Source organism: Labeo rohita, unplaced genomic scaffold, assembly GCF_022985175.1.
Source record: "Labeo rohita strain BAU-BD-2019 unplaced genomic scaffold, IGBB_LRoh.1.0 scaffold_63, whole genome shotgun sequence".
Lineage (NCBI taxonomy): Eukaryota > Metazoa > Chordata > Actinopteri > Cypriniformes > Cyprinidae > Labeo > Labeo rohita.
In genome coordinates this window covers 698,790-725,843 of record NW_026129557.1, presented here as the reverse complement: position 1 = coordinate 725,843, position 27,054 = coordinate 698,790, and the positions used below count along the sequence as shown (strand labels likewise).

General features: G+C 37.7%; 1 protein-coding gene across 32 annotated transcripts in view; it reads right to left on the bottom strand.

The window, feature by feature from the left end:
* The window catches only part of LOC127161376 (NACHT, LRR and PYD domains-containing protein 12), a 340,105-nt gene that overhangs the window by 38,568 nt on the left and 274,483 nt on the right, over positions 1-27,054 (bottom strand). The window contains exons 17-18 of one of the 32 annotated variants that reach the window (XM_051104131.1): positions 24,001-24,047; positions 23,680-23,918 (exon numbers count right to left, since the gene is read on the bottom strand). The exons of 30 other annotated variants lie outside the window; for them this stretch is intronic. In XM_051104131.1, the coding sequence (XP_050960088.1) occupies positions 23,695-23,918; positions 24,001-24,047 (271 nt within the window). In that variant the 3' untranslated portion in view covers positions 23,680-23,694. Of the gene's footprint in view, positions 1-23,679; positions 23,919-24,000; positions 24,048-27,054 lie in introns of those variants that run through there. One more of the 32 variants, XM_051104130.1, reaches the window with a different exon arrangement.

Here is a 27,054-nt window from a genome sequence, read left to right as displayed (position 1 = left end):
TGGCTAAGAAAATATCATTTCTGATACCTGAGTTGATATAAAAATTATACTGAATGTTCGCTGGACAAACATATTAGTTGATGGAAAATTAATTTGGCTACAGTAATACTGGTAGCTGATATAAATAATTGTAATTAATCATAATTAATTGTATTATTTATATTATTTATATACATTTCCCTTTGAGCTAAATAGCTACAATAGCGACTGATCTCCAATTCTTAATTAGAGTAAGATCGCCTTTCTTAGGAAGCAATGTTAAAACTGCTCATTGACAACTTTTAGGAAGCAAGACCACACAAAAACGTTCTTGTAATACTTCATAGAGATCAGTTCCAATTAAGGTTCAGGAATGCTTATAGAATTCCAGGAAGTCCATTTATACCTAAAGTACGACCTAAGGCAAGTTCTGATACTGCAGCACTTAATTCGTCAAAGGTTTGAAAGAGTCCAAAGTTTGTTTATCCTCAGTGGTTAAAACGGGAAGATTCTGCAAAAGATTCTCAGCAAAGTCTAACTTTATAAAAGTTATAAAAGAATAAAAGTCCACTGCCAATCTACACATTTCCCTGGGATCACTTGTATCATGACCATGACTATTTTTTATTAAACTATACTTTTTTTTTTTTTTGTACACTTTTATGTTCCAAGTTAAAAAAGAAAGAGGTAGGACCGTCCATATATTTTATAGATAAAAACCTATTCCTCACAAGAGCACCTTTGACTTTCTCATTTAAAATAGAACTCAGCTTTGATTTCTTATCAGTCCACTCTTGTAAATTAACAGAAGGTTCTCTCATCATGTTCTCTTAAATGACTAGAATCTCTTTTTCAAGAAACTCCAAAATCCATTTTAAGCATAAATACTTGTATTGCTGACAATATTATATATCATCCCTTATATATATTATCCCTTATATGTACTTTATCATTTTCCCACCAAAGAATTACATTTTCGTATACAATTGTTTTCACTTTTCCATGTTTCCAAAAAATGCTTAAAAGATTCACAAAAACATTTGTCTTGCAATAGCTTTACAATGAAATGCCAATAAGAAAGTTTATAAGACAGTAATAAGCTTGTGATCAGAAAAATGTGTGGGGATAATAGCTGTATGTAACTCTGTTTCGATACAATCTGTCTAAACATGCAGCTGAAATTTTCTCTCCAACTATCTGTAAAATTAAAGGTTTCAATAATGCTATCTAAAACAGCAGGTGAATTGAAATGTGGTTCTTCACCATTCCTATCAAAAGAAGGATTCCACCCGTAACCTCTCCAGAAGAAAAACAGAGATAGAAAAGAAAACAGACAAGAAAGAAAGCATTTTAACCATAGTGACTAGTTAGTTTTTCCCCCCTTTTTGACCTAGTGTTCCCATTTATACTTTTTTGCCTGATTACAGTAATGTGTTTCTTTAGTCTAAAGTGCTTCTGTTGTGATAATTCTTCATGACTACAATGTCTCCTTGCCAACATAACAGATGCTATAAACTTGTCCAAGTCTGGGAAAAAAAAAAAAAAAAATCACTCCACTTTTTCCTTTTGTTTCATTATGAAATTCATTGATTTGAGCCACAGTATACAAGTCTTCCTTCCTCATTTTTGACATCTATGCTCCTTCAAATGATTGCTCATGCTATCATCTGTATATTGAGACATTCCACTCAACTAATCAACTGAACCTTCCTCTACTGCTTGTGCGTCTAAAGCCGCTAAAGGAGTCACGGGCACAAACATTTCATTAATCCAAATTCCACTCTCTGTCAGCTGATTCACTAACTGTTCCATTTTCAAAAACTCAACAATAGCTTCGTTCAGTCGTGATGCTGAGGGAATATTCTCAAAACCGACCAATTCCCCCACCACCACAAGTACATCCTCCACGCTAATGCCAGGCTCGTGTACACACCTGCACCCATTACGCATCGAAAGGTGAGGGTTAACCTGTACCAGTTCAGACGTCATACCGTCACGCAACAAAAGCCGAATATAGAAGTAAGAAATACTTCCCTAAAAAAAAAAAAAAAAACTGACCAAAAAAAGGGAAAAAGAAACAGAAAAGAGAGAGAGAGAGGTAACAAAAATATTAACATACAGAATTATTAATTGTGAAAGCCAAACCTCAGTATGTTGAGTTGACAGTTTGGACTCTTCAGTCCAGCACATAGCAGCTTCACTCCTGAATCCTCTAGGTCATTGTTACTCAGGTCCAGCTCTCTCATGGGGGAGTTTGGTGATTGTAGAGCTGAAGCCACAATTTTACAGTGCTGAGTAGTAAGATTACAGTATTGCAATCTGAAAAAGAGGGAATTAGGCAGTTAGGCAACATAATTTATGTTCTATGTTTGTGAACACAAATACAGAAAGTCATCACAACTTCTGTCAAATGTAATTACTGTAGGTTCATATTTTCACACTCACAGAGATTTTCTGCAGTTCCTCACAGCAGGTAACAGTCTCCATCTACCCTTATTTGATCTGATGTTGTACTTTTTAAGTTTGAACTCATCCAGTACCTCCTCTGACATCAGGATCATGTTTGCCAAAGCTGAACAGTGTGCAAAAGAAAGTATTTTACTTTTTTTGTTAGATTTTAAAAGAACCTGCACGTCTTTAACTATAGAATTATTCTTCATCTCCAACAAGCAGTGTGACAGATTCATCCATCTTTCTGGACTGACATTGTTTTGTTGACCTCGCTTGAGGTTTTGGATTATTTTCTTGGTGCTCTCTGGGTTGTTCTCTGTGTGTATCAGTACATCCTCTAAGAATTTCTGATTGGACTCCAGTGAGATGCCATAAAGAAATCGGAGGAAAAGATCCAGGTGTCCATTTTCACTCTTCAAGGCTTTATTCATTACTTCCTTCAGAAACACATCAAGAGGAACATTTTCACACTGAGTTCTAGACTTTCCTGTCAGGAACATTTTCAGAATCTCACTGTTCTTGTGTAAATAGCAGTGAAACACATACAGTGCTGCAAAGAACTCCTGAAAGCTCAGATGTACAAAGCTGTAAACATTTCTGTGATAAATCACAGATTCCTCCCTAAAGATCTCAGTGCAAATCCCAGAATACACTGAGGCATCAGTAACATCTATGCCACTCTCTCTCAAGTCCTCCTCATAGAACATCACATTGCCCTTCATCAGCTGATTAAAAGCTAATTGAGCAAGTTTCATAATCACTTTTCTGTTGGACTGCAGGAGTTTCTCTGGATTTATCTCTTCATATTTCTGGTTCCTCATATTTGTTTGAATGAGCAGGAAGTAGATGTACATTTCAGTCAGAGTTTGGGGGATTTCTGCACTGAGATCTTGTTTCAGGATGTTTTGAAGCACATTGGCTGAGATCCAGCAGAAGACGGGTATGTGGCACATGATGTGGAGGCTTTTTGCTTTTCTAATATGTGAAATGATTCTGCTGGCTTGAAGCTCATCACTGATTCTCTTCCTGAAATATTCTTCCTTCTGAGGGTCATTGAAACCCTGAATTTCTGTCACACGGCTGATGTAGTTGGAGGGGATCTGATTGGCTGCTGCTGGTCTGGTGGTGATCCAGATGAGAGCAGAGGGAAGCAGATCTCCTTGCATGACGTTTGACATCAACACACCCACTGATGAAATCTCAGTCACATCAGAAACTTTCTGACTGTTTGAAAACATCAGTGAAATTCTGCTTTCATCCAGACCATCAAAGATGAACACAACTTTACATTTATCAAAAATGTTTGAGTCCAGATCTTGAAGTTCAGGATGAAAGTCAAGCAGAAGTCTGTGAATACTGTACTGATGATCTTTAATCAAGTTCAACTCGCGAAATGGAAGCACAAACATGAAATCTACATCCTGATTAACTTTTCCCTCGGCCCAGTCCAGAATAAACTTCTGCACAGAGACAGTTTTTCCAATTCCAGCAATGCCTTTAGTAAGAACAGTCTTTATTTTCTCTTTCCTCTCTGTTCTCTTCTCCTCATTTCCTGGTTCAGATAAAGGATTAAAGATGTCATTGCAGTTGATTGGAGCGTCTTGGAGTGTCTTGTAACTTTTTTCCATCCGTAACACCTCATGTTCTTCATTCACTCCTTCACTCTCTCCTTCTATGATGTATAGCTGTGTGTAAATCCTGTTCAGGAGAGTTTGATTCTCTTGGAGTTTGATTCCCTCAAAAAAGCTCTCATACTTGTTCTTCATGCTGGTTTTGTGCTGTTTTTTTATTCTCTGCAGATCATCATGAACAGGTGGGTGAGAATTGGGATGCAAGGCTGCTTCTGTGTCATGATAACTGATGTTGCTCTGGGAGTAGGCAGATGTGCAGGTCTGACAGGACACACTGAAAAGACATTAGGAAAGAAAACTTTGAGAAAGAAATGTTTGTTTAATAGACTCATTTAACATATTATAAACCTATTGTGCCTGGTTGATTTTGTCTTCAGTAACAAAAGGGCCTTTTATAATTCCTGAAGGCACAGAGGTGCTGATAGTGATCAAGACCTGCAGGCCAAGATGTGTATACACGGGTCTGCTAATTGTCACACTTTTAGAACAGTGGGGAATGCTGTAGTCTCCTGATTTGTCAGTTGGACAGTCTCGGAAAGTCTCACAACTCGTTTTGTGATTTTGCTTTAGAAGTTTAGCTGGCAAATATAATAAAACAACATTCTGTGACAATATGGACCAGCAAAAAACAGGGTTTTTCTTTTGACCAAAAACAAAAAGGATTAATTAAACGCATTAATTCTGTAATGGAGTGACAAAGTTGTCAACAACCAAAATTAATTCATCTTTAGCTAGCTCATCTGTTGCCAGCATAAGCATCATCCATGTATAGTCAACGCGTTCTCACTCCCAACTCGTCACATATTGACGCTTGGTCAGGATTCTTTGGTGTGACTTCTTGACGCGCAGAGTACCCCTTTTGCATCATTTTTCGACATGCAGGGTTCTCCAGTGCTTAAAATAAGAAACCATTGGCATCAATGTGCTGATGCGAAAGGCACTGGGAATTTTACCATCATGATTAAATTATATGTGATGCGATCTGGGAAAACCCATCGGATGTTGCGCCGGGATGTTTTCAGGAAATTCAAAAAATAGGTTGAATGTGTTTTTTTTTTTTTTTTTGTCAAAATTGGGTTTTCATTAAATTATTATTCTTTAACATCTTGACTGTCATCTCTGAAAATATCTCAGTGAAATTCACTTGTTTAGTGCAGAAAAATAGCCATTTATTGCAGCAAGCAGAAATGCCTGTCTCTTTCTCTTATGCTATAAGAATGTGCTGCTGAGGTGCTTTCCCTTAACACCACAAAAACAGTGAACCTATCAAAATAAATCACGTAACATATTTAGTAAAGGTGTATCAATTCACATTCTCCGCCAATCCTGTGTAAACTACTGCACGCAAAGTTTTTTAATTATATATTTTTTGTAATATCTTGAGATTACAGAGTGCAACAACGCCACCTAAAGTACTGCAGCTGCTCACTTAACCGATCTTACTCATCTCAATCTTGGTGATGACAGTGCCCTAAACGATGTTATAACGGACTATTTCACATCCAGAGGTAAAAGATTGGATGAGGAAGTTACTAAAGAGGAGGCGGAGTCCGGGGAGTCTTATGCACAGTGCACGGACAGTTGCACTGCGTTTGCTTTTACTACAAGGTAGGCTGAATTATTTGTGCTATCTAAACATAAAATGGGTGATCAAAAGTTCGGAGACTATTCGCATGATAAACAACGTTAGTCTGTTTGTGTAATGATGCAGTATAGTGTTCCTAACTTGACCAACAGCTCTCGTTAAACCCGTAAAGTGAAAGATCTCACTTTAAAGCCATTTTTCTTAAAATTCCATTCCTGAAAAATATCGCTATCAGCCAACTTAAGATTTAAGATAGTCATAACTTTGGTTATGTTCAAGCTTTTATGGTAAAAAAGGTCAAATTCCACCATGTGTTGGGTTTTCCTATAGATCACATCACATATATTGGGTAATAATATTGCTATTATTGCATATATGTTGGGTTTTTTTTTTTTTCAAAGCAAACAGTCACAACAGTTTTATTTATATTACACTATTTACACATTTAACCCAACCCCTGCCCCTAAACCTAACCATTTGTCAACAAAACAAAAGATTTAACAGGCAGATACAACTATATTCATAATTTATTAAAAAAGTATTAATATTCCAATTGTTCTGAGGCAAAACAATTGATTTGTGAGAAGAATAGACGCGATCGCCGTCTCTGTCCGCCATCTGCCGTCCTCTGTGCTGCTGCAGTCTGTCTGTGCGCAAATTCAAAGAATGCCGCCAGCCTTTCTACAGCCTCGTTGTGAAATGCTGTTGGCTCTTGGGTGTCTCGTGTCTGATTGCGTCATGCTGTTGTGAAATGCCATTGACTCTTGTGTGTCTCGTGTCCGAATGTGTCACGCTAATGTTCAGGAGTATCTTTTTGAATGAGATGTGAGGGCGTTAATGGAGAAGGATCATTTCAGCAAATGAAACCTTCAGTCTTTGCATAAAGAGAGCGTATGGCTTCAGAAGACTTGGAATGCAACAGGACTTGTTTGTAATGCTTTTATACTGCTTGTTTATGGTCAGTTTTTGCAATAAATACCTGTGAGTGTACTTATATTTGTCTGCTACATATTTTATATTGTTTAGAAATGGGTAAGTTTAGGCTAGGGGTGGGTTTAGGTGCTCCAATGAAAGTATACATTTATATAAAAATATTTCATTTTTTTTACAAATGCATGCAAACCATTAAATTAAGACAAACAACTGAAAACAATGGAGGACCTGCGCGTCGAAAAATGACACAAAAGGGGTACCCTGTGCATCGAAAAATGATGCAAAAGGGGTACCCTGGGCATCAAAAAGTGATGCTAAAGTGACGCAGGAGGTGGAGCAGAAGGCGGAGCAGGAGGCGCAGGAGCCCTCTAGGGCGGAGCAGGAGGCGCAGGAGCCCTATAAGCCATATTCTTCCAATTATCTGATTTAGATGCTAGATGCTAGATGTTAGATGGTTTTTACTATGGTTTGCTTTTTTCTGTTTTACCTTTGCTTTCCTCTTTGTCCAGTGATTTCATCCTTATCTACCACAGGAGCGCTATTGAATACTGGAGATGCTGCTCTCTTTCTCTTCCTGCTGGTGATTCTGAATAAATGAATTATATAGTTCAGATTGTTTCTCTGCAGAGTAATACAATAACTCAATAAGCTTTCAGTAAAGTAACTAAACATTTATTTGTTACTAGTTGACGTTTTCAAATTAGGCTCTTAAATTGTTAACTTGAGTTTTGAATTAAGGATTTAAGACACTCTGTGATTGTTTCTCATTTATTTACATATGCCACCTAACTGTTGTCTAACAAAAACTGAAGGTAGATAGATAGATAGATAGATAGATAGATAGATAGATAGAGTGGCCCAGATAAGGTACAGGTTTATTTGCTTGCTCCTGGCTGACATGCTTCATTGTTATGGCCTGCTTTTTTTCATGCGTCTCAGTGGGTGTGGGTCAGGAAAAAAAAGAAAAAAAAAATCCAGCTACATTGTCACCTTAGAAATATGAGGTTCTATCTGTCATTTTTGTCAAAACTGAGTTATTCACATATTCGTATTCTGTGACAATGTATTTACAGTACATTATGTGATGTTTCTTTTGTAAGCTGTGTACATTTTGGGCCTCTTTTTAGAAAACAAAAATGATTCTATCAAACAGAAGTCTATGGAACGCAAAAACTTTAAAGCTCAATATCTCAGAAGTGTTCAGAATGCAGATAGAACCTTATAATTCTAAGGCGAAGACATGATACTCACACAACGTCAGAGATCACAGCATGTCCATCACTGAATTTAGGGGGCAAAAGCATAGAGTTGTTACTCTTCATAGACACACAGCTGAATCCTGGAGATGCTGCTCTTTGAGTGTAAACAGGAGCCTCCTGCTCTCTCTCCTCACACACACTTATTTCATAGACAGGATTTTTCTCCTTTCTCTCTTCACACACACTCATTTTACAAGCTGTTCTTCTGCTTCTCTGCGTCCTAGATGAGAAATTTGATTTCAGGCCTGTATGTGGAAACAGAACATACATAATACCCTTAATTTGACACACCCCATATGAAAATCTGATATATGGCAATATATGTAAAACACATATATAATATATATGTCCATGTATGGATTACACAGATATACAAAACATGTCAGATACTTATACATATATGCAACATATATTTCAAAATATTACAAAAACTGCCGCTTTCAAATATGTGACTAATATTTTCCCAAATACACATATATGGAACATATATGTCTATAATATACGTTCATATATGGGCAACAATGTTTAGCTTTGTATTTATAAAATATATATAAAAATATATGTAAATTAAATATGTTAAATATAAGTTACAAATATATGAACTAAAAACGAATATAAATGGCAAAAACACAAGAAGGGTAATGTTTCAAAATTTTTTAATTAACTGATCATTGCAGCTACAAAACACAACAACATTAACACATTCATTTTAAAGTTATTTAAAATGTATTTAAAGGGATAGTTCCCCCAAAAATGAAAATTATGTAATTATTTACTCACCATCATGTTGGTCCAAACCTGTATGAGCTTCTTTCTTCTGCTGACAAAGGAAGATATTCTGAAAAATGTTTGTAACCAAGCAGTTTTGGGGCTCCACCAGTATTTTCCTACCATGGAAGTAAGTGGACAGCAATCAGGGTTACATACATTCTTCACAATGCCTTTTTGTGTTCAGCAGAAGAAAGAATCTCACTCAGGTTTGGATTTGGCAACTTGATGGTGAGTAAATAAAACAGAATTTTTATTTTTGGGTGAAGTAACACTAAACAATCAACTGGCAATCAAGTGACAACTACTTTAATTCTGAACTTTTTTTGCTGATGCAGTTTTGGAGCTCTACCATTTTGCAGTTTAAATCTGTACCAATTTGGCCAGAAGTGGTGTTTCATCATCACAACATCTTAAAAAAATGCAAAAGATAAAGTTAGAAGCACATTAATCCTAAAAAGGGCAAGATGATAAAGAGAAAACAGAAAATGAATTCATTGCTATTTTCTATCTTCTTAGGGCACAAATAATACAATTCATGATTTTTAAATTTTTTTTTAAAAACATGATTAAAAAATAAAAGCGACCTCCACGTCAGCACTGCATAACAATTATTATTTGTGAGAAACGTTTACGATCGTTTAGGGCACACATCATATAAATATTGTAATGTAGGGAGGGAGACGAGAGGCGAGCAGATCCATTCACAAGCTTTTATTCATGGGACCAGACAGAGACATGGTGAAAACAGGCAGGGTCAGAACAATAGCAAACAGGTATGTATGGCGCAAGACATAAGAATAGCCCGAGAAGCAGGCATGGGTCGATCAGTGGCGAGCGTAATCCAAAGAGGGGCAAGGAGGAGGGGTAGTCCAAACAAACGAGCGAGAGTCCAAAAGGCAGGCGGCGAGACAGACGAAATGTGGTGGCCAGGCAAGAAAGCTAAACTAAGGGGACTCAGGAACTAGGAAACTAGGGAACAAGATAACTAGGAAACAAGGAAACTAGGAACATACTCGTGAAGACTAGCGGTGACTTGACTTGACTTGTGACGACCAGTGGTGACTTGACTTGACTTGTGAAGACCAGCAGTGACTTGCCCTGGCTCGTGAAGATCAGGAGTGACTTGACCTGGTTCAGGAACGTCAGCTTTGACTTTGCTTGACTCTGGAACGACTGCTGTGACTTGACTTGACACTGGAACAACAGCTGTATCTTGACTTGACTTGGGGAAAACAGCTGTAGCTTTACTTGACACTGGAGTGGCAGCTGTGACTTTACTTGACTCAGGAGATACAGCCGTGACTTTACTTGACACAGGAAACACAGCTGCAACTTGACTTAACTCTGGAAACACAGCTGCAACTTGACTCGACTCGGGAAACACAGCTGCAACTTGACTCTGGAAACGCACCTGTAACTTGACTTGACTCGGGTCGCCACCATTGCATTAGCACGCTCCGACGCGGCCGCCATTTGACGAGCAGGTTGCACGGCCTACATTACCGTGATGTCGCGTTGCTCCTCTGCGACACCCACGGTAAACGATGAGCCCACAATCAATAAAGAATAGTCCAGAAAAGCATCCAGTGATGAACGCGGACCCTCGCGTCTAAGATTCACCTTTAACGGATTATTTACACTGTCACAAAAAATCTCAATTAAAATGCAGTCCGGGAGGTCTGAATGGTTTGCAATGGCCAGAAATTCACAGATGTGTTGTTCGAGTATTCGTGGTCCTTGTTTTAATCTAAATAGAATCTGGGTTGTGTCCATACCTGTAGATTGTCCGTGGTTAAAGCTGCTGGATCCTGTTGTGACAGAGTATTCTGTAACGTGAGGAGGGAGACGAGAGGCAAGCGGATCCATTCACAAGCTTTTACTCATGGGACCAGACAGAGACATGGTGAAAACAGGCAGGGTCAGAACAATAGCAAACAGGTATGTATGGGGCGAGACACAAGAATAGTCTGAGAAGCAGGCGTGGGTCGATCCGTGGCAACCGTAATTCAAAGGGGGCCAAGGAGGAGGGGTAGTCCAGACAAATGAGCGAGAGTCCAAAAAAGCAGGCAGCGAGACAGACGAAACATGGTGGCTAAGCGAGAAAGCTAAACTAAGGGAACTCAGGAACTAGGAAACAAGGAAACTAGGAAACTAGGCACATACGCGAAATACTGAAAAAAACCACACAATAAACCACAATACTCTATGAGTCACAGGGGGAAAGTCCGGGGCTTATATAGCGCGCCTGATTAACCACAGGTGCTGACGCAATCAGTGTGATGGGTGACAGTGACAGAGCGAGAGCGACATCTGGTGGTGAGCAGACCGAAGCTCACCGACCAGATTCATGACAAATATCATCATAAAGTAATATTATTGTGTAAAATACATCATGTAAATGAAGTAAAACACTTACTTAACCCTTGTGCGGTCCTCGCGTTAGGTACGACACTCATGGTCTTTGGGGTCTTTTTTGACCCCAAGCAACAAAATTTAATTTTGTAACAAAATGATAGTTTTTTTTCTAAAAAAAAATCATTTTTCTGTTTATTAATGTTTTTACTACATTTGTGCCATTTTCGAAAGATTTATTATGATTTTTTAAATATGTATAAATTAATAAATAAATATTTTAAAAAATAGGTTTTTATACAAAAACAGCTTTTTGTGTAAAATTCACTTTATAAAAGACCCACATTTTAAACTTTCATTCATGGGGATAACATGGACCATTTGACATGGTTTGGTGTAAGATTTTTGCCCATCATTTGGAAAATGCCCGTTTAAAAATAAAAAAATATCATTTTTACCAGTAGATGGCTGCAGAGCTCCACTATTTACTATGTGCTATTTGACTAACTGAAAGTCATCTTTTTTTCAAGTTTTTCAGTGGGAAAGGAAAGGATGTGATGTGTGGCCAAGTATGGTGACCCATACTCGGAATTTGTGCTCTGCATTTAACCCATCCAAGTACATACACACAGTAGTGAGTAGTGAACAAACACCCGGAGCAGTAGGCAGCCATATTGCTATCGCTGTGGTGCCCGGGAGCAGTTGGGGACCTTGCTCAAGGAACTCACCTCAGTCGTGGTATTGAGGGTAGAGAGAGCACTGATTATTCACTCCCCCCACCTTCAATCCCTGCCGGATCAGGGACTCGAACCTGCAGCGTTTCAGTTGCAAGCCCGATTCCCTAACCATTAGGCCACATCTTTTTTTTTTTTTGTTTTTTGTATTGGATTTTTGGATTTTTATCTACATATTATGAAATCACAATTATAAAATATATTTGTCAAAGTAATGGATGAATTGATAAACTTTGAATGGATGAATTTTGAATCAACATTTTGTTGGTTTGATTCTAATCATAATGTAACATTATTGAAAAACTGTTTTTTTCAGTGCAAAAAATATTAAACTTTGACAAAAAGTAATTTTTATTGTTAGAATTGTGATTTTATTATATGTAGATATCAATCCAACTGAAAAAAAACTTGTAAAAAGATATCTTTTAGCTGGTCAAATAGCACATAGTAAACAGTGGAGCTCTGTAGCCATCTACTGGTAAAAATGATATTTTTTTTATTTTTAAAAGGGCATTTTACAAATGATGGGCAAAATCTAACACCAAACCATGTCAAATTATCCATGTTATCCCCATGAATAAAAGTTAAAAATGTGGGTCTTTTATAAAGTGAATTTTACACAAAAAGCTGTTTTTGTAAAAAAAAAAAAACGTATAAAAAAATATGTATTTATTAATTTATATAAATTTAAAAATATATAATAAATGCTCCAAAAATGGCACAAATGTAGTAAAAACATTAATAAACAGGAAAAAAATATTTGTTTTAAAAAAACTATTACTTTGTTGTTTTTTGACCTTGCATACATGTAAACCTGTTTTAGGAGTCTCATAAAACAATATTAGCAACCTTTAAAATGGCATAATAGGAGCACTTTAAATACATAAATACACATAAATTTCGCTATAAATCAATATGACGTTATAAAATACATATTCTAAATGAGATAAAACACTTACTTTCACTCACTTACTTTCCCTGTAAAAATTACCGCTACGTCAGCACTGCATAGCAATTGAGAAACATTTATCTTGGTTTAGGCGCATACAGCTATAAAATACATATTTTAAATGAGGCAAAACACTTACTTCTTATGTTTCCCTGTTAAAAAAGCGACCTCCACGTCAACACTGCATAGCAATTCAAATCTGTGAGAAACGTTTAAGCTTGTTTAGGCACACACTGCATAACCTTATAAATATCATCAAAAAAAAAGTGATATTATCTTATAAAACATATATCGCAATTGAGAAAAAAACCTTACTTTTGGTGTTTCCTTGATAAAACCAACTGCCCTGTCTGCTCTGCATCGCAAGTAAAAGGAAATAACATTATCTCTCTGAGAAAAAGTTTAGGAGTAACATACAGCACTCTTGTCTGTTCCGCAAAAAATGTGGAAAAAATGTCTTTGAGAAAAGTTTAGCTGCATACAGCACATTAATATCGTTATAAAACAATATGGTATTACAAAACACATTTTGTGTGTAATATTAAATGCTTTATTTCATTGTTTCCCATCCTCTTATGCTCCACATCGCGAGGAAAGAAAATGGCGTCTGTAAAAAATATTTCAAATGGGTGAGGCGCGCACACGAGCAAATGTCCCCGTTGTGACTAAAAAGGATATTAGGCCGTATTTACACCAGCCAGAGGGCGCTGTTTACGCTAGCTAGTGTTAATCCTCTAAAATTCAACACCACACATTTAAATCTTTACTCCAACAGTCCTTAACACCAGGATCTTCTCAATTTTGCTGATGATCCATTCATAGACTCTTAAGTATTGCCTATTAAAATACAAACAGCAACTTTTTCTCTTTTTTTTTGGCCGGGCAGTGTACTTAAAAAAATATCTTCCTTTGTGTTCAGGAGAACAAATAAATCTATACAAGTATGGAATAACTTGAGGCTGAGTAAATCATGAAATAATTTTCATTTTTGAGTGAATTATTCATTTACCAAGAAATTAGTTTAAGACAAAAACTAATTTCCTGTACAGTGTATTTGATGGGTTTGTATGGGCAAGTAATCTCATCAGATTTGTACATTTTGTACACTGTACCTATAGACCTACTGAGCTATATTGTCTTTTTAAATTCAGTGTTACAAGAATGTTATTCAAGACATGATCAGTGTACCTTCAAGAAGAATTTAATAAATAAATAAATAAATAACAATGAGCTGTGTATTGTATGACAATAAAAATTGAGGCTTTTTTCTTAACTGCTTTCATGATTATCTATATGATCAAATAGTTTCATAACTCTGTAAAAAGTTCATCCACATGTTTGTACATGTTCTTTATCATATATGGTTCATTCAAACAGTGTTATTACAAATATGTACATACAGTGGGTATGGAAAGTATTCAGTGATTTTTTTATATTTTATACTCTTTGTTATATTGCAGCCATTTGCTAAAATCATTTAAGTTCATTTTTTTTCTCATTAATGTACACACAGCACCCCATATTGACAGAAAAACACAGAATTGTTGACATTTTTGCAGATTTATTAAAAAAGAAAAACTGAAATATCACATCCTAAGTATTCAGACCCTTTGCTCAGTATTTAGTAGAAGCACCCTTTTGATCTAATACAGCCATGAGTCTTTTTGGGGAAAGATGCAACAAGTTTTTCACACCTGGATTTGGGGATCCTCTGCCATTCCTCCTTGCAGATCCTCTCCAGTTCTGTCAGGTTGGATGGTAAACGTTGGTGGACAGCCATTTTTAGGTCTCTCCAGAGATGCTCAATTGGGTTTGAGTCAGGGCTCTGGCTGGGCCATTCAAGAACAGTCATGGAGTTGTTGTGAAGCCACTCCTTAGTTATTTTAGCTGTGTGCTTAGGGTCATTGTCTTGTTGGAAGGTAAACCTTCAACCCAGTCTGAGGTTCTGAGCACTCTGGAAAAGGTTTTCGTCCAGGATATCCCTGTACTTGGCCGCATTCATCTTCCCTCTATTGCAACCAGTCGTCCTGTCCCTGCACCTGGAAAACACCCCCACAGCATGATGCTGCCACCACCATGCTTCACTGTTGGGACTGTATTGGACAGGTGATGAGCAGTGCCTGGTTTTCTCCACACATACCGCTTAGAATTAAGGCCAAAAAGTTCTATCTTGGTCTCATCAGACCAGAGAATCTTATTTCTCACCATCTTGGAGTCCTTTAGTTGTTTTTTTAGAAAACCCAATGCTGGCTTTCATGTGTCTTGCACTGAGGAGAGGCTTCCGTCGGGCCACTCTGCCATAAAGCCCCGACTGGTGGAGGGCTGTAGTGATTGTTGACTTTCTACAACTTTCTCCCATCTCCTGACTGCATCTCTGGAGCTCAGCCACAGTGATCTTTGGGTTCTTCTTTACCTCTCTCACCAAGGCTCTTCTCCCCTGATAGCTCAGTTTGGCCAGACGGCCAGCTCTAGGAAGGGTTCTGGTCATCCCAAACATCTTCCATTTAAGGATTATGGAGGCCACTGTGCTCTTAGGAACCTTAAGTGCAGCAGAAATTTTTTTTGTAACCTTGGCCAGATCTGTGTCTTGCCACAATTCTGTCTCTGAGCTCTTCAGGCAGTTCCTTTGACCTGATGATTCTCATTTGCTCTGACATGCACTGTGAGCTGTAAGGTCTTATACAGACAGGTGTGTGGCTTTCCTAATCAAGTCCAATCAGTATAATCAAACACAGCTGGACTCAAATGAAGGTGTAGAACCATCTCAAGGATGATCAGAAGAAATGGACAGCACCTGAGTTAAATATATGAGTGTCACAGCAAAGGGTCTGAATACTTAGCACCATGTGATATTTCAGTTTTTCTTTTTTAATAAATCTGCAAAAATGTCAACAATTCTGTGTTTTTCTGTCAATATGGGGTGCTGTGTGTACATTAATGAGGAAAAAAATAACTTAAATGATTTTAGCAAATGGCTGCAATATAACAAAGAGTGCTTTGTTATATTGCAGCCAACTTTGTTATATGCAATATAACAAAGAGTTAAGGGGGTCTGAATACTTTCCGTACCCACTGTATATGTTCACATATAACTATCATTGTATATATATGTTCATATATGGCCATATATCACATTTCTATAGTACTGAAGAAATATTGCCAATTGTGTGGTGATGTTCTGTATTTTCACTGCTGTTGCATTTGTGTGCCTGTGTGTGTGTGTGGTTTGTAAAATTTTCTGATTTCTTTTCTTTATATTTGGTGTGATGAGATATTAGTTGTATTTTACCCACTTTGTGTTTAACAGATGTGTTATGTATCTTGTGTTGTTCTGCCTCTGATCAAAAAAAGCAAGGTTTGATGCTGAACGTTGAATTTTTATCTTCATCCTAAATGATACAGCAGACAAACTTGAACTTCCTTTATAATCTCAGTCTATAATATTTGTATTTATAGCTTGGCAATGAATATGCAAAACAGCTGCATTTCTACAAAGTAATATATGTAAATCTATACTGTTTAGAAATAATTAAAAACAAATAACATATCAACATCCAGGGCACCAAGACACATCAAGTGTCTATGAGCTTGCAAGAGTATGTCTATCTATCATTACTACATAAGACAAGTTGATTATTAACGTTACGTTTCACTAGTGTTAATGTTTGAAAATAAATAAATAAATATTTAAAATAAAGTTATTTAAAATCAGATTATTAACTAACTCTTTGCTATTAGTTTCCGTGATGTGGTTTCTTATTGATTTCATTATTTATTCTTTTATTTATTTATTTTTAATCTGTGTTTGTTTGTCTATGATGAAAGCAGAGCGGCCATGAGATTGTGTTGCGCAATCGGATAACCCGCGCGCCACAGCTCAAAATAAACAATGAGAAGCGCTGTGGATGGGACGAAAGTGTCTCTACATTTCTCCTCTGAGTTATAGCAGAGTTTTTCTTATTATCCCAAGCGCAGATTCTAAAAAGCGGCACAATTATATATTTATATTGGGATAAAAGCTGTGGTAGCCGTGATTTTGTTTTATGTTATTTTAGTTCTTTTATGCCACCCCAGTAAATCTCGGTAAATCCGCCCCACTTAAATTCAGTTTGGATGAAAATTGTCTGTCTATTTCCAGCCTATAGATAGATGACAAACAATATTGATAATGCCACTGAATATTATAGCTATGAAACGTTTTAATGAACTTTCAGTTGCTTGTGAAGACATTTCTGAGGTTGAGCTCTGAAATAGTGCCTGGTCTTCTGATGCAATTGCTTTCGGTTTCAGTATGAAAGACCGCCAAAAACATACAGCTCCTCCCCAAAATGGACTGAACTTGCTAAAGTTGAGCTACGTGCTAGGTGGTTTACCAATATTTTTAATTGTTCAGTTTAAATTTTAATTGACAGTTTAAATAAACTGACAAACTTTTTTTTTTTTTTTTTTTTTTTGATAACCACCCTTACGGGAAAACTGCAGAAATGATCAGCAACACAATTGTTTATTTTAATAAATATATTCACATTTTACACCAACTAAAACAAAATAATTAAAATCACTCAGAGTTCCGCAATAGGTTCTCAGAAATGAGCAAATCAACATAATTATTTACAACCGGAATTACCGGCGCCTTTACGCAGGCTTTTTCAAAAAGAGACAAAAAACCGTCCAAAATATTTGTAAATATATAATGAAAACGAAACTAAATCAAACAATATGTTGAATATCTGATAATAAGCATAATAATCGTGTTAAAGAAGGGAGAGTGTCGCGTTTGATGTTGCTGTACCTTTTGGTGAACACACGTTGAAAAGGAGTCAGGCTCACAAAGCGGATTAACAACTCACATGTTCAAATCTGAGATTCTCCGCTTCCACTAATGCCTACTTTCCCGAAACTGTTTAGGCGTTTCGCAGGCGACGTCAAGATTTTAGCTCGTTCGCTCACTCTTAACCCCGGCGAGTCCATGTGCCATTATTCCACAACACAGACATCCTTACTTTATCCACATGAAATAATTTAAAAGAGCACCTTCACGACTTGCTGAATCAACGGTCTCCCTTTTCCTCTGATTTCCCAGATGCCGAATCAAAAATCCCCGACCAGGCTCTCACTTCCGCTTCATCGTCTCTTCACTATTTTCCTTTACTCCCTCACAAAACTGAACCACACCTCTTTTCGTTACCATATTTAGTTTCTGTTTGTGCAAATTATAACCACCATTATGAAATTGTGTTAATTTCCCTAAAACGGTGTTCAGTCCTAACTTCTAAACATTTTTAAGCGCACACCAGTATTTGAAAACCAATGGTATATGTGTTTCATATGAAGGACGGGGCAAACTTCTATAACATTCTATTTATCCAAGTTATGCAACACCTCAAATTAACATTTTGCAGATATTTTTATATTTATTTTAAGTTTGTATTATTGCAATGTTCAGGCAAAAACAAAGCAAACATTTGCCTTTGGTGACAAGTCATGCTTCAAAAAGTAATGTTCTTAGTATTTTTGATTTTGATATCTATACATATAACTGCATGTCACCATACACCACTTAGGTAATATATTATAAGATAAATGCATCAGCCAATGTGTTATTAAGGGAAGTTTGGTCCCTTTTGTAGCAGAAAATGTGGTTTATAGTTATTAAAAGAGGCCATCTGGGGTAAATGGCCCCTACCTGGAGCAAGAGGACCCTGCTGGGTAAATCTTAACATAATGTATTAATGACATTTGATTTTTATTAATATTTTTGAAGTACAAAATACAAAATCAACTTGTATTTAAAAATGAGTTTTAAAAATTTTGTTGAAAAACTGAATAACCAATGACAGACAAAGTACAAACCCAAGAGATTAATCTGAAAGGTAAATTTATTTATTTTGTCAGTAAATAAAAATGTATTCACCAGAATTTCAATTGAAGACATAATAGCATTACTGTAAATTCAAATTATTAAACAATAAGGTGTTGTGGGTTTAATTCTGCCTTTATATTCAATATGAGTTTACAAGATGTGGATTTTCATACATATTTTCTAATGTACCAACAGGATATCCTCGCTGTCAACTTTTCCCCACTTAAATTCAGTTTAGATGCAAATTGTCTATCTATATCCAGCTTAAAGATAGATGACATTTCTGACGTTGAACTCCCTGAAATGGTGCCTGCATGGTCTTCTGAAGCAATTGCTTTCGGTTTTCGGTTCCAAAAACATCCAGCTCCTCCCCAAACAAAATTGAACATGCTTAAGTTGAGCTACGTGCTAAACTCTAATGGTGGTTTACCAACATTTTTAATTGTTCAGTTGGGCGCCAGACAGTTCAAATAAACTGACAAACTTTTTTTTTTTTTTTGATAACCAGCCTTATGTGAAAACTGCAGAAATGATCAGCAACACAATTGTTAATTTCAATAAATTCATTCAAATTTTACACAAACAAAAACAAAACAATAAAAAAATCACTCAAAGTCCCACAATATGTTCTCAGAAATGAGCAAATAAACATAATTCTTTACAACTTTACAATTACCGGCATGCTAAAAAAAAAATAATTGCACTGATTAAAAAGACGCTCAGAGTGTAATAAATTTTAATGGGAAAAAATAACCCCTAAAAAAAATTTAAATATCGCATAGTATCATAAAATCTCCTAAAAATTCTAAATAATAAACAAAAAATATTAATGAACAAGAATATATTGCATTGATTTTCAAAAAAGCAAAAAAAATCAAATCAAGGGCTCAGAGTTTAATAAAGTTTATTATAAAGTTTCTTTATTAAAGAGAGTTTTTATTTCCCTTTCAAACAGTCTCTCCTGTTGTGCAGAACACATGTGGGGAAAACTCCTGTTTTACTCTGTACTGAAGCCTGATTTGTTCACGTTTGTGTAGCTGCACCTCTATATAAGTCGGCTCACAGCGCCATTCATCAGATCGTTCTCCTTCAGCGACGAGGACATCTCTTCACTGACTCTGGATGAAGATACAGAGGAAGAAGCACTACCCTGCTTGCCACTGTCAAAGAAGCCCCTGCAGTAACAGTGTCCCTGCAGCCATCTGGAACGAGAGGAGGAAATTTCCTGACTCAGCATGCATTGTTTCAAATGTCGTGGCACAAGTGTTGCTCGTGCAAGGACATGTTGCATGAGACTGACGGGCACAGTCAGTGCGTCGCCTGTTTGAGCAGCGCCCACGCAGAGGCTGCGCTCACTGAAGCCTCATGTCCTCATTGCGAGGTAATGAGTGCTTCCCATCTCTGCTCACGGATCGGCTTTTTCCACAAAGGCGGTCCCCCCCGCTCAGCTCTCTTGTTTCCTTTCTCTCCTAAAAGAAAAAAACAGCGGAGCAGCAGGTCTCTCTCTGCAGTCTCTAGAGGTGTTATGTCGGCACAGCGCCCGCGTGCCCCGCTTTCCCCCCGCCCACCTGTTTCGCTGATGTGCTTCACACAAGATGACCAGCACCCCTCCTCTGCTGCGAGGGGCCTGGTCTCATTCTGTGCTTCGGAGGAGGACATCATCATTGAGGACGTTACGGCTGATGACTTTGGTGATGACTTTTGTCTTTGGTGGCGTCTGACGCAGAAGAATGGGGAGGTTCCGGCAGAAAGCCCGAAGTCCTTTCCTCTTTTCAACCTGTGAGGCCAAAGCCAGACGCCGAGCTCATCCGCGTCCTGTCTAAGGCGGTGGAGGATCTGGGCCTTGAGTGGTCGGCTCCGGAAGAGCCCGTCCACGGCCTTCTGGACGAGTGGTACCTGCCGGGAAGCCGTCAACAATCCTCTCGCCAATGCCCCGCCCCTTTCTTGCCTGCAGTTCATGATTTCCCCAACCAGAGTTGTGGAGCTTTCATGTTTGGTGCCTCGACAGGAGCTTGATCAGCTCTCAGAAAGAGTGAGCAATACCATTTTGGAGGCCAGGGCATCGTCTATGAGACGCCTTCATAGCCAAAAATAGCAGGTCTTTTCTAGGTGTTTGGCGCAAAGATTGGACCTGTGATCATATAACATGTCCCACATGCTAGCCTTTCTACAAGAGCTGTTGGACACCACGCTCAAAGTACACATGGCAGCCATCACAGCGAATCATTCCCTCAAGGCCGGTGGTTCACTGGGTAAAAACGATTGTATCGTTAAATTCTTGAAGGGAGTTCAGAGGCTTAATCCTCTTCACACTCAGACGATACCCTTATGGGACTTGTCAACGGTCCTGAGAGTCCTGAAGGGCCCTCCCTTTGAGACGCTCACTTCGGCCGCCCTTGGCTTCTTTCACTTAAAACAGCCTTCTTCTTTGCCTTGGCGTCGGTAAAGGGAGTGAGTGACTTACAGGCACTGTCAGTCAGTGCCTCATGTCTGGAGTTTGGGCCAAACGACTGCAAGGTCGTCCTGAAACCAAGACATGGCTATGTCCCTAAGGTGCTCTCGACTCCGTTCAGAGCTCAGGTGGTTACCCTTTGGCGCTCTCCATTGCAGAAGGTGAGCAGGGGCCTAAATGCTTTGCCCTGTCAGGGCATTGAGAATATATCTGGAGCGCTCTAATCTGTTTTGACTGTCAGAGTAGCTCTTTGTTTGCTTTGGAGGCCGCCAAAAAGTGTTGCCGGTCTCAAAGCAATGACTTTCCCACTGGATAGATGATGCTATAGCCTTGGCTTATGCTGCAGTAGGCTTGCAATGCCCTATAGGAGTAAGAGCCCACTCCACAAGAGAGATTTCTAATGGGATTTCTATTGATGAGATTTGTGCGGCCGCCGGCTAGTCATCGCTGTCTACCTTTGCCAGATTCTATAACTTGGATGTCCCCGTGCGGGTTCTCTCTGTTTAACTATCCACTCTTTCCCCTTGGGGTGAAGAGGGTTATGTTCGTTCCCTGCCAGGCAGCTGGGACATGCTATGCTAATGTCTTCTGGAAGGCCCTTTTTAGTGCTTCGAGACTGGGCTCGCAGAGTGGATGGTTCTTCATCTGCTTAAGTGTGCGGTGTGATTGGATACATTTCCCACATGCATTCTACGCAATGGGAGAGACTGTTCGAAAGGGAACGCTCCGGTTACTGACGTAACCTCGGTTCCCTGAGATAAAAGAATGAGCATTGCGTCACTAGCCGCACTGTAAGCTGCACGCGAATCGATGACTGTCGCTTCAGGTCAATTGATCTGATGAATTGTGCTGCGAGCCGACTTATATAGAGGTCGGCGCCGCCCATTCTGGCGGGCTAAAGCGCCATTGGTTTGTGCAGCTACCCAAACGTGAACAAATCAGGCTTCAGTACAGAGTAAAACAGGAGCTTTCCCCACACGTGTTCTACGCAACACTCTTTCCCGTATCTCAGGGAACCAAGGTTATGTCAGTAACCGGAGCGATTTCAGCTATTTGATCATGCCGGCACCTTAAGCGCACATATTCATTGCAAACAGTGCAGCTTGTTCATTATTACAATAAAACACAGAATCACCCAAACAGATAAAAAGTTATACTTGTCAATTTAAATAGTCTGCATTATAGTTTGTGCCGTACAGCGTGAGCACCGGTCCAATCCACTGCGGCACTTTTTTTGTTCACTATGATTTTTTCCATCGATACTGGAATGTACAAAGCCCAGTTAATTTAATGGTTTAGCTGTAAATACATTGCGAATACAGAAACATTTGGATTTGTGCTGAATGAGAGCGATACGTGAGCCCATACTTTTAGTTTCACTTTAAATTATTTGTTTTGGCTTGTTTATAGCTAGACCTATATTATTATATAATATACTGCATTATATTATATTTATTCATTAGAAATAATTAAGTTATAGTTTTTTGGTTTTAGTTTTTGGTCTGTTCTGAATACAGTTAAATTTAAAGTCTTTGTTGTGGAGTGCAGAGCACTAAAATAGCCTAGGTGTGTTAATAATGTTGGTATTATAAAATACGCTGTACGCCTGCTGGTAGTATTTTTTCTAAATGTAATAGAATTGCAACTAATAGGCTATGTGACTTATTTGTTTTATTTTTCCTTTCAAAAACTTAAAATTATGTTTAGCGTGTTTTTTTTTTTTAAACATGCAGAAAAGAAAAAAAATGACCAAGATACAAATAAAACCAAAAAAACATTATTACTATACTTAAACCATTTTAACTACAAATACCATCTACTATTAGCCTCCCTTAAATGTTTTCCGTAGCCTAAAGTTTTACTATGGGGAGAGAAAGCAACATGCATTATTAATACTGAATTTGGCCTCCATTGTCACTTTAGTACAATAAGCCACAATAAGCATTTTAGAATGTTCCAAAACACTGACTGTATTTTTATAATAGGCCTACCTGAGTCCAAGTCCAAAATAAAACTCTATGAACAACTTCATTGTGAACATACGGAGCTAAGAAAATAGGAAGTGTTTGTCCGAACTCAGCTGGTTTTGCGAGAGAACACAAACGTTTTGCAAGAGAACGCAGACGTTTTGTGAGAGAATGCAAAGTTTCTCAAGGGAACGCTAAAGTTTTGCAAGAGAACGCAAACATTTTTTTTCCTCCCACCCCAATTTTTTCCCCACCACTGTGTCCCCTCTGGGGCTCCATAGATTTGTGTTGGACTGACAGAAACAGAGAAAGTCTCTCTGACTAGAGAAACATCTTCATCCTGATGATCTGAAAGAGGAAACTGTCTTGTGTGTCTGATATTGAACTTCCTGAAGCCTGTGATTAAAACACACACAACAACAGCAACACTTTCACATCATTACACTCACACTGTGTCGACTAATGTGTGTGTTTAATGTGACATAGAGACACTGAAGAGTTTGGATAAAGTCTAAATCCAGCATGTAGTGTTTGAGTGAATGTGTGTGTGAATGTGTATAAGTGTGTGAGTTTGTGTGTTAGAGATGCTGTAGAAGGACAGAGTGCCACCAGACATGTTCATATACACTCCTACTCTCTTACTGGAGCCTGAACCAGCAGATATCACAGTGGAGGGCAGTGAATCTGTGATCAGAGCAGATCAGACTCCAGGACTCATCATTACATCCAAACTCACAGTCTAAACTCACTCCTTTCCTCTTGATTCCTTTATATGACACTGATATAAAGAACACCATCTCCAATCCATTCAGCCTCCCAGTAACAGCGTCCAGTCAGACTCCCAATACACAGAACCTGATAATACCAATGAAATCTGTCTGGATGATCAGGATATGACTGATACTCATTCACATTTGTCACCTTTCTGTTCTCGTCAGACAGAATGAGGTTAGTGTCTGCTGTGTTTGTATCCAGTGTGAGATCACAGGCATCTGAACACAAGAACACACATTACAAGAGACACATTTACAACAACTAAACAAACAAGAAAACTGTGTCTGTTTGTGGACTTACATTTGTGGAGTCCTGATGTGATCATCAACTCTCCTCCGTGATCCACACTAGAAAACACACACACACACACACACACACACACACACACACACACATGTTGGGTTTACATGTTTTATGGGGACATTCCATAGGCGTAATGGTTTTTATACTGTACAAACCGTATTTTCTATCGCCCTACACCTACCCTACACCTAAACCTAGCCCTCACAGGAGACTGTGCACACTTTTACTTTCTGAAAAAAAGTCATTCTGCATGATTTATAAGCCTGTTTCCTCATGGGGACCTCACAAATGTCCCCACAAGGTCAAAATTTACTGGTATTACTATCCTTGTGGGGACATTTGGTCCCCATAACGTGATGAATACCAGGTGCACACACACACACACACACAGACACAGAGACAGTCTGTTAGTTTGTCAAACTGAAAACCTTCAAACTTCTAGCTTTTAAAACTTTGAGCTTTTTTTTGTTTGTTTGTTTGTTTTTTTTTAACTTTCTGGTCTGGCTTTCTCAAAACAACTTAAAGTTTGTCTTGATTAACTTTTTTATCTAGTTTTATTATATTGTCTTGAAAGTTCCAAACTATTTTAAAGTAGTTAATTGAACAGCTTGTCTGAAACTGGATTTATGATTGATGATGTTTTTTTATCCCAGTATTGCCATTGTCTGCTTGTCCAAAAAGAGTATTCTGCCAAATGGGTCAAAGTCGATTCTGTGCTTACTTGATCTAATATTTGGTGTTTTTAAAAATGTTGTAGATTTAAGTAGCAAATGATAATTGCTAAAATTATTCAATTTATCTTGACACAAAGGTCTCCTTAATGATTTTCACCCCTGCTGTTGGGACTAAAAGGCACAATAACTAACATCATAATTAAAAGAAGGCTGGCTTTTCCATTTGTTGACATGACATTGTTAGATTTAGATGGTAAATATCATATTATGTTGGGTGTCCATCTTAAAGATAAATCACCACATTTAGAATGAATCCATCATATTTAAACACATGCTATTAATTATATCATATAATAAAATGTTGTTGTTACTACTGTAAATCTATAATAAATTATTATGGGATCTCCTTCAATACTTTCTGAATCTTTACATTTTAAAATGATTTTGTTTCTGTATTTTAAACTATGTTTTATTATTATTATTATTATTATTATTATTAGCATAGTTTAATGACAGTAGTATATTTATTTAACAAAATAATTATTCTATCAAAATAAGCAGAAAATAGTACAAACTTTGCCAAAGTGATTAACTTATTTAATACATTATTTATTATTTATACATTATTTAAAACAAAACAAACAAACAAACATTATTTTAGCTAAAGTATTTGTATCAATGCTTTTTTACCCCCATGGGTAAAAGGCCCCCTTGCCACCTCATACAACAATGAGATTTTTAAACAAATATTTTACTGAACTCATTCACTTTGGGCACAGTGAAAAGCACTTTTTTTTTTTCTTAGGGGGTGCCTTTAGCCCCGTTGTACCCTACACCTTATCTTCTTTTTTATGAGAAAATTTCATATTGCTTGTCTGAATAGAAATAGGAAGTGAAAAGAGAGAGAGAGAAAGGATTTGGACTATATGAGTTAATGAAGAAAAGAAAGGTGGCCAGGAAAGATATATGCTTTATATATTTTAGATATTGGTAAGCTTCTTGATGTAGACTTTGGATTAATATCAATAGATCAAGAAAAGTGTTTGACCGAACTGAACATAGTTATTTATGAAATGTTTTAGAGGCTCTTGTTTTTAATAAAGTTTTTACTGATAAAACAAACATTCTGTATTGTGAGTAAACACAACTGTATAGAGTATAAAGTATACTGAAAGTAAATGGTGACTTATTTGCCCCCTTTTGAGTTTTCAGAGGTATTAGACAAGGGTGTGCTGTTTCCGGTATGTTTTATAGCCTAGCAATTTAAACCCCTGCTAAGACAACTAGAGCAGACTAAATGGTGTGAATAGTTTTTTTTTTTAAACTATCAGATTATGCTGATGATATTCTGATTCTTATTCAGGAACAAAGAGATGTGGAAAAGATGAGTACAATGTTTAGTAATTTTATGGTTATCTCTTTTACGAAAGTAACATGGACAAAAAGTGAGGACATATTATTTGTAAAGTGGTCACAAGGGCAACTGGTTCTGCTGGGTGGTCTATATGGAGAGATGGGTTTAAATATTTAGGTGTACACCTGAGGAATGATTTGACCTACACTGGCTTTCACAAAGTGTTGTTTGTGATTGGTTTCAACAAAATGTGTTGTGACTGGTTCGCTGTCCCACTGCGTTGCGATTGGCAAACAGCTTAGACTGTGTTTCAGTACTGCCACACCCCTTACCAAAGTAGCAAATTCCGTGTACAACTGTTAGCGCAAGCTAGTTTAAAGTGATTTTTATGTTTTAAATACAGATATTTTTCTTACAAAAACGCATTGATTTGCTACAGGAGGCCTTTATTGACCCCCCTGGAGCTGTGTGAGGCACGTTTTATGGATAGATGCACTGTATTGAACTTGTTTTGATGAAGAGAAACTGCCAGATCACTGATGCATGATATTATCGTGCTAATTTATTTTAATTATTTACATACTTAGTTTCATTGCCCGAAACCAGCTGCAGGATAAGTCTAAAAGCAGCCTAACATTAATATTATCAAAGAACATCATCACTGATTAGCCTAGCCTAGTCTAGTGCACGTTTATGCATTTTAAAAAAACACTTGCGTTATAAGTGAAGCTATCTACACTATGATGAATAAATCTCTTACCCCACACTGTACACATCTGCAGCCCGTTGCGGCGACCGGAGCAGATCGAGGCCACTGTAGTCAATGCTTGTGTTTATACCCGTCACGCTGCAGCTGGTTAAAGCTGCTCTCCGCACTGCATCGCTAAAGTTAGGCTAATCCTCCACCTTGTCCCTACCCACCCCCCCAACCATTGGAATTTCTATAGTTGGGATTTATTTTAATGATGTTTTAATGGGCCGCATTGTGACATCATAACAACCGGAAAACAAACTCTGTAGTCC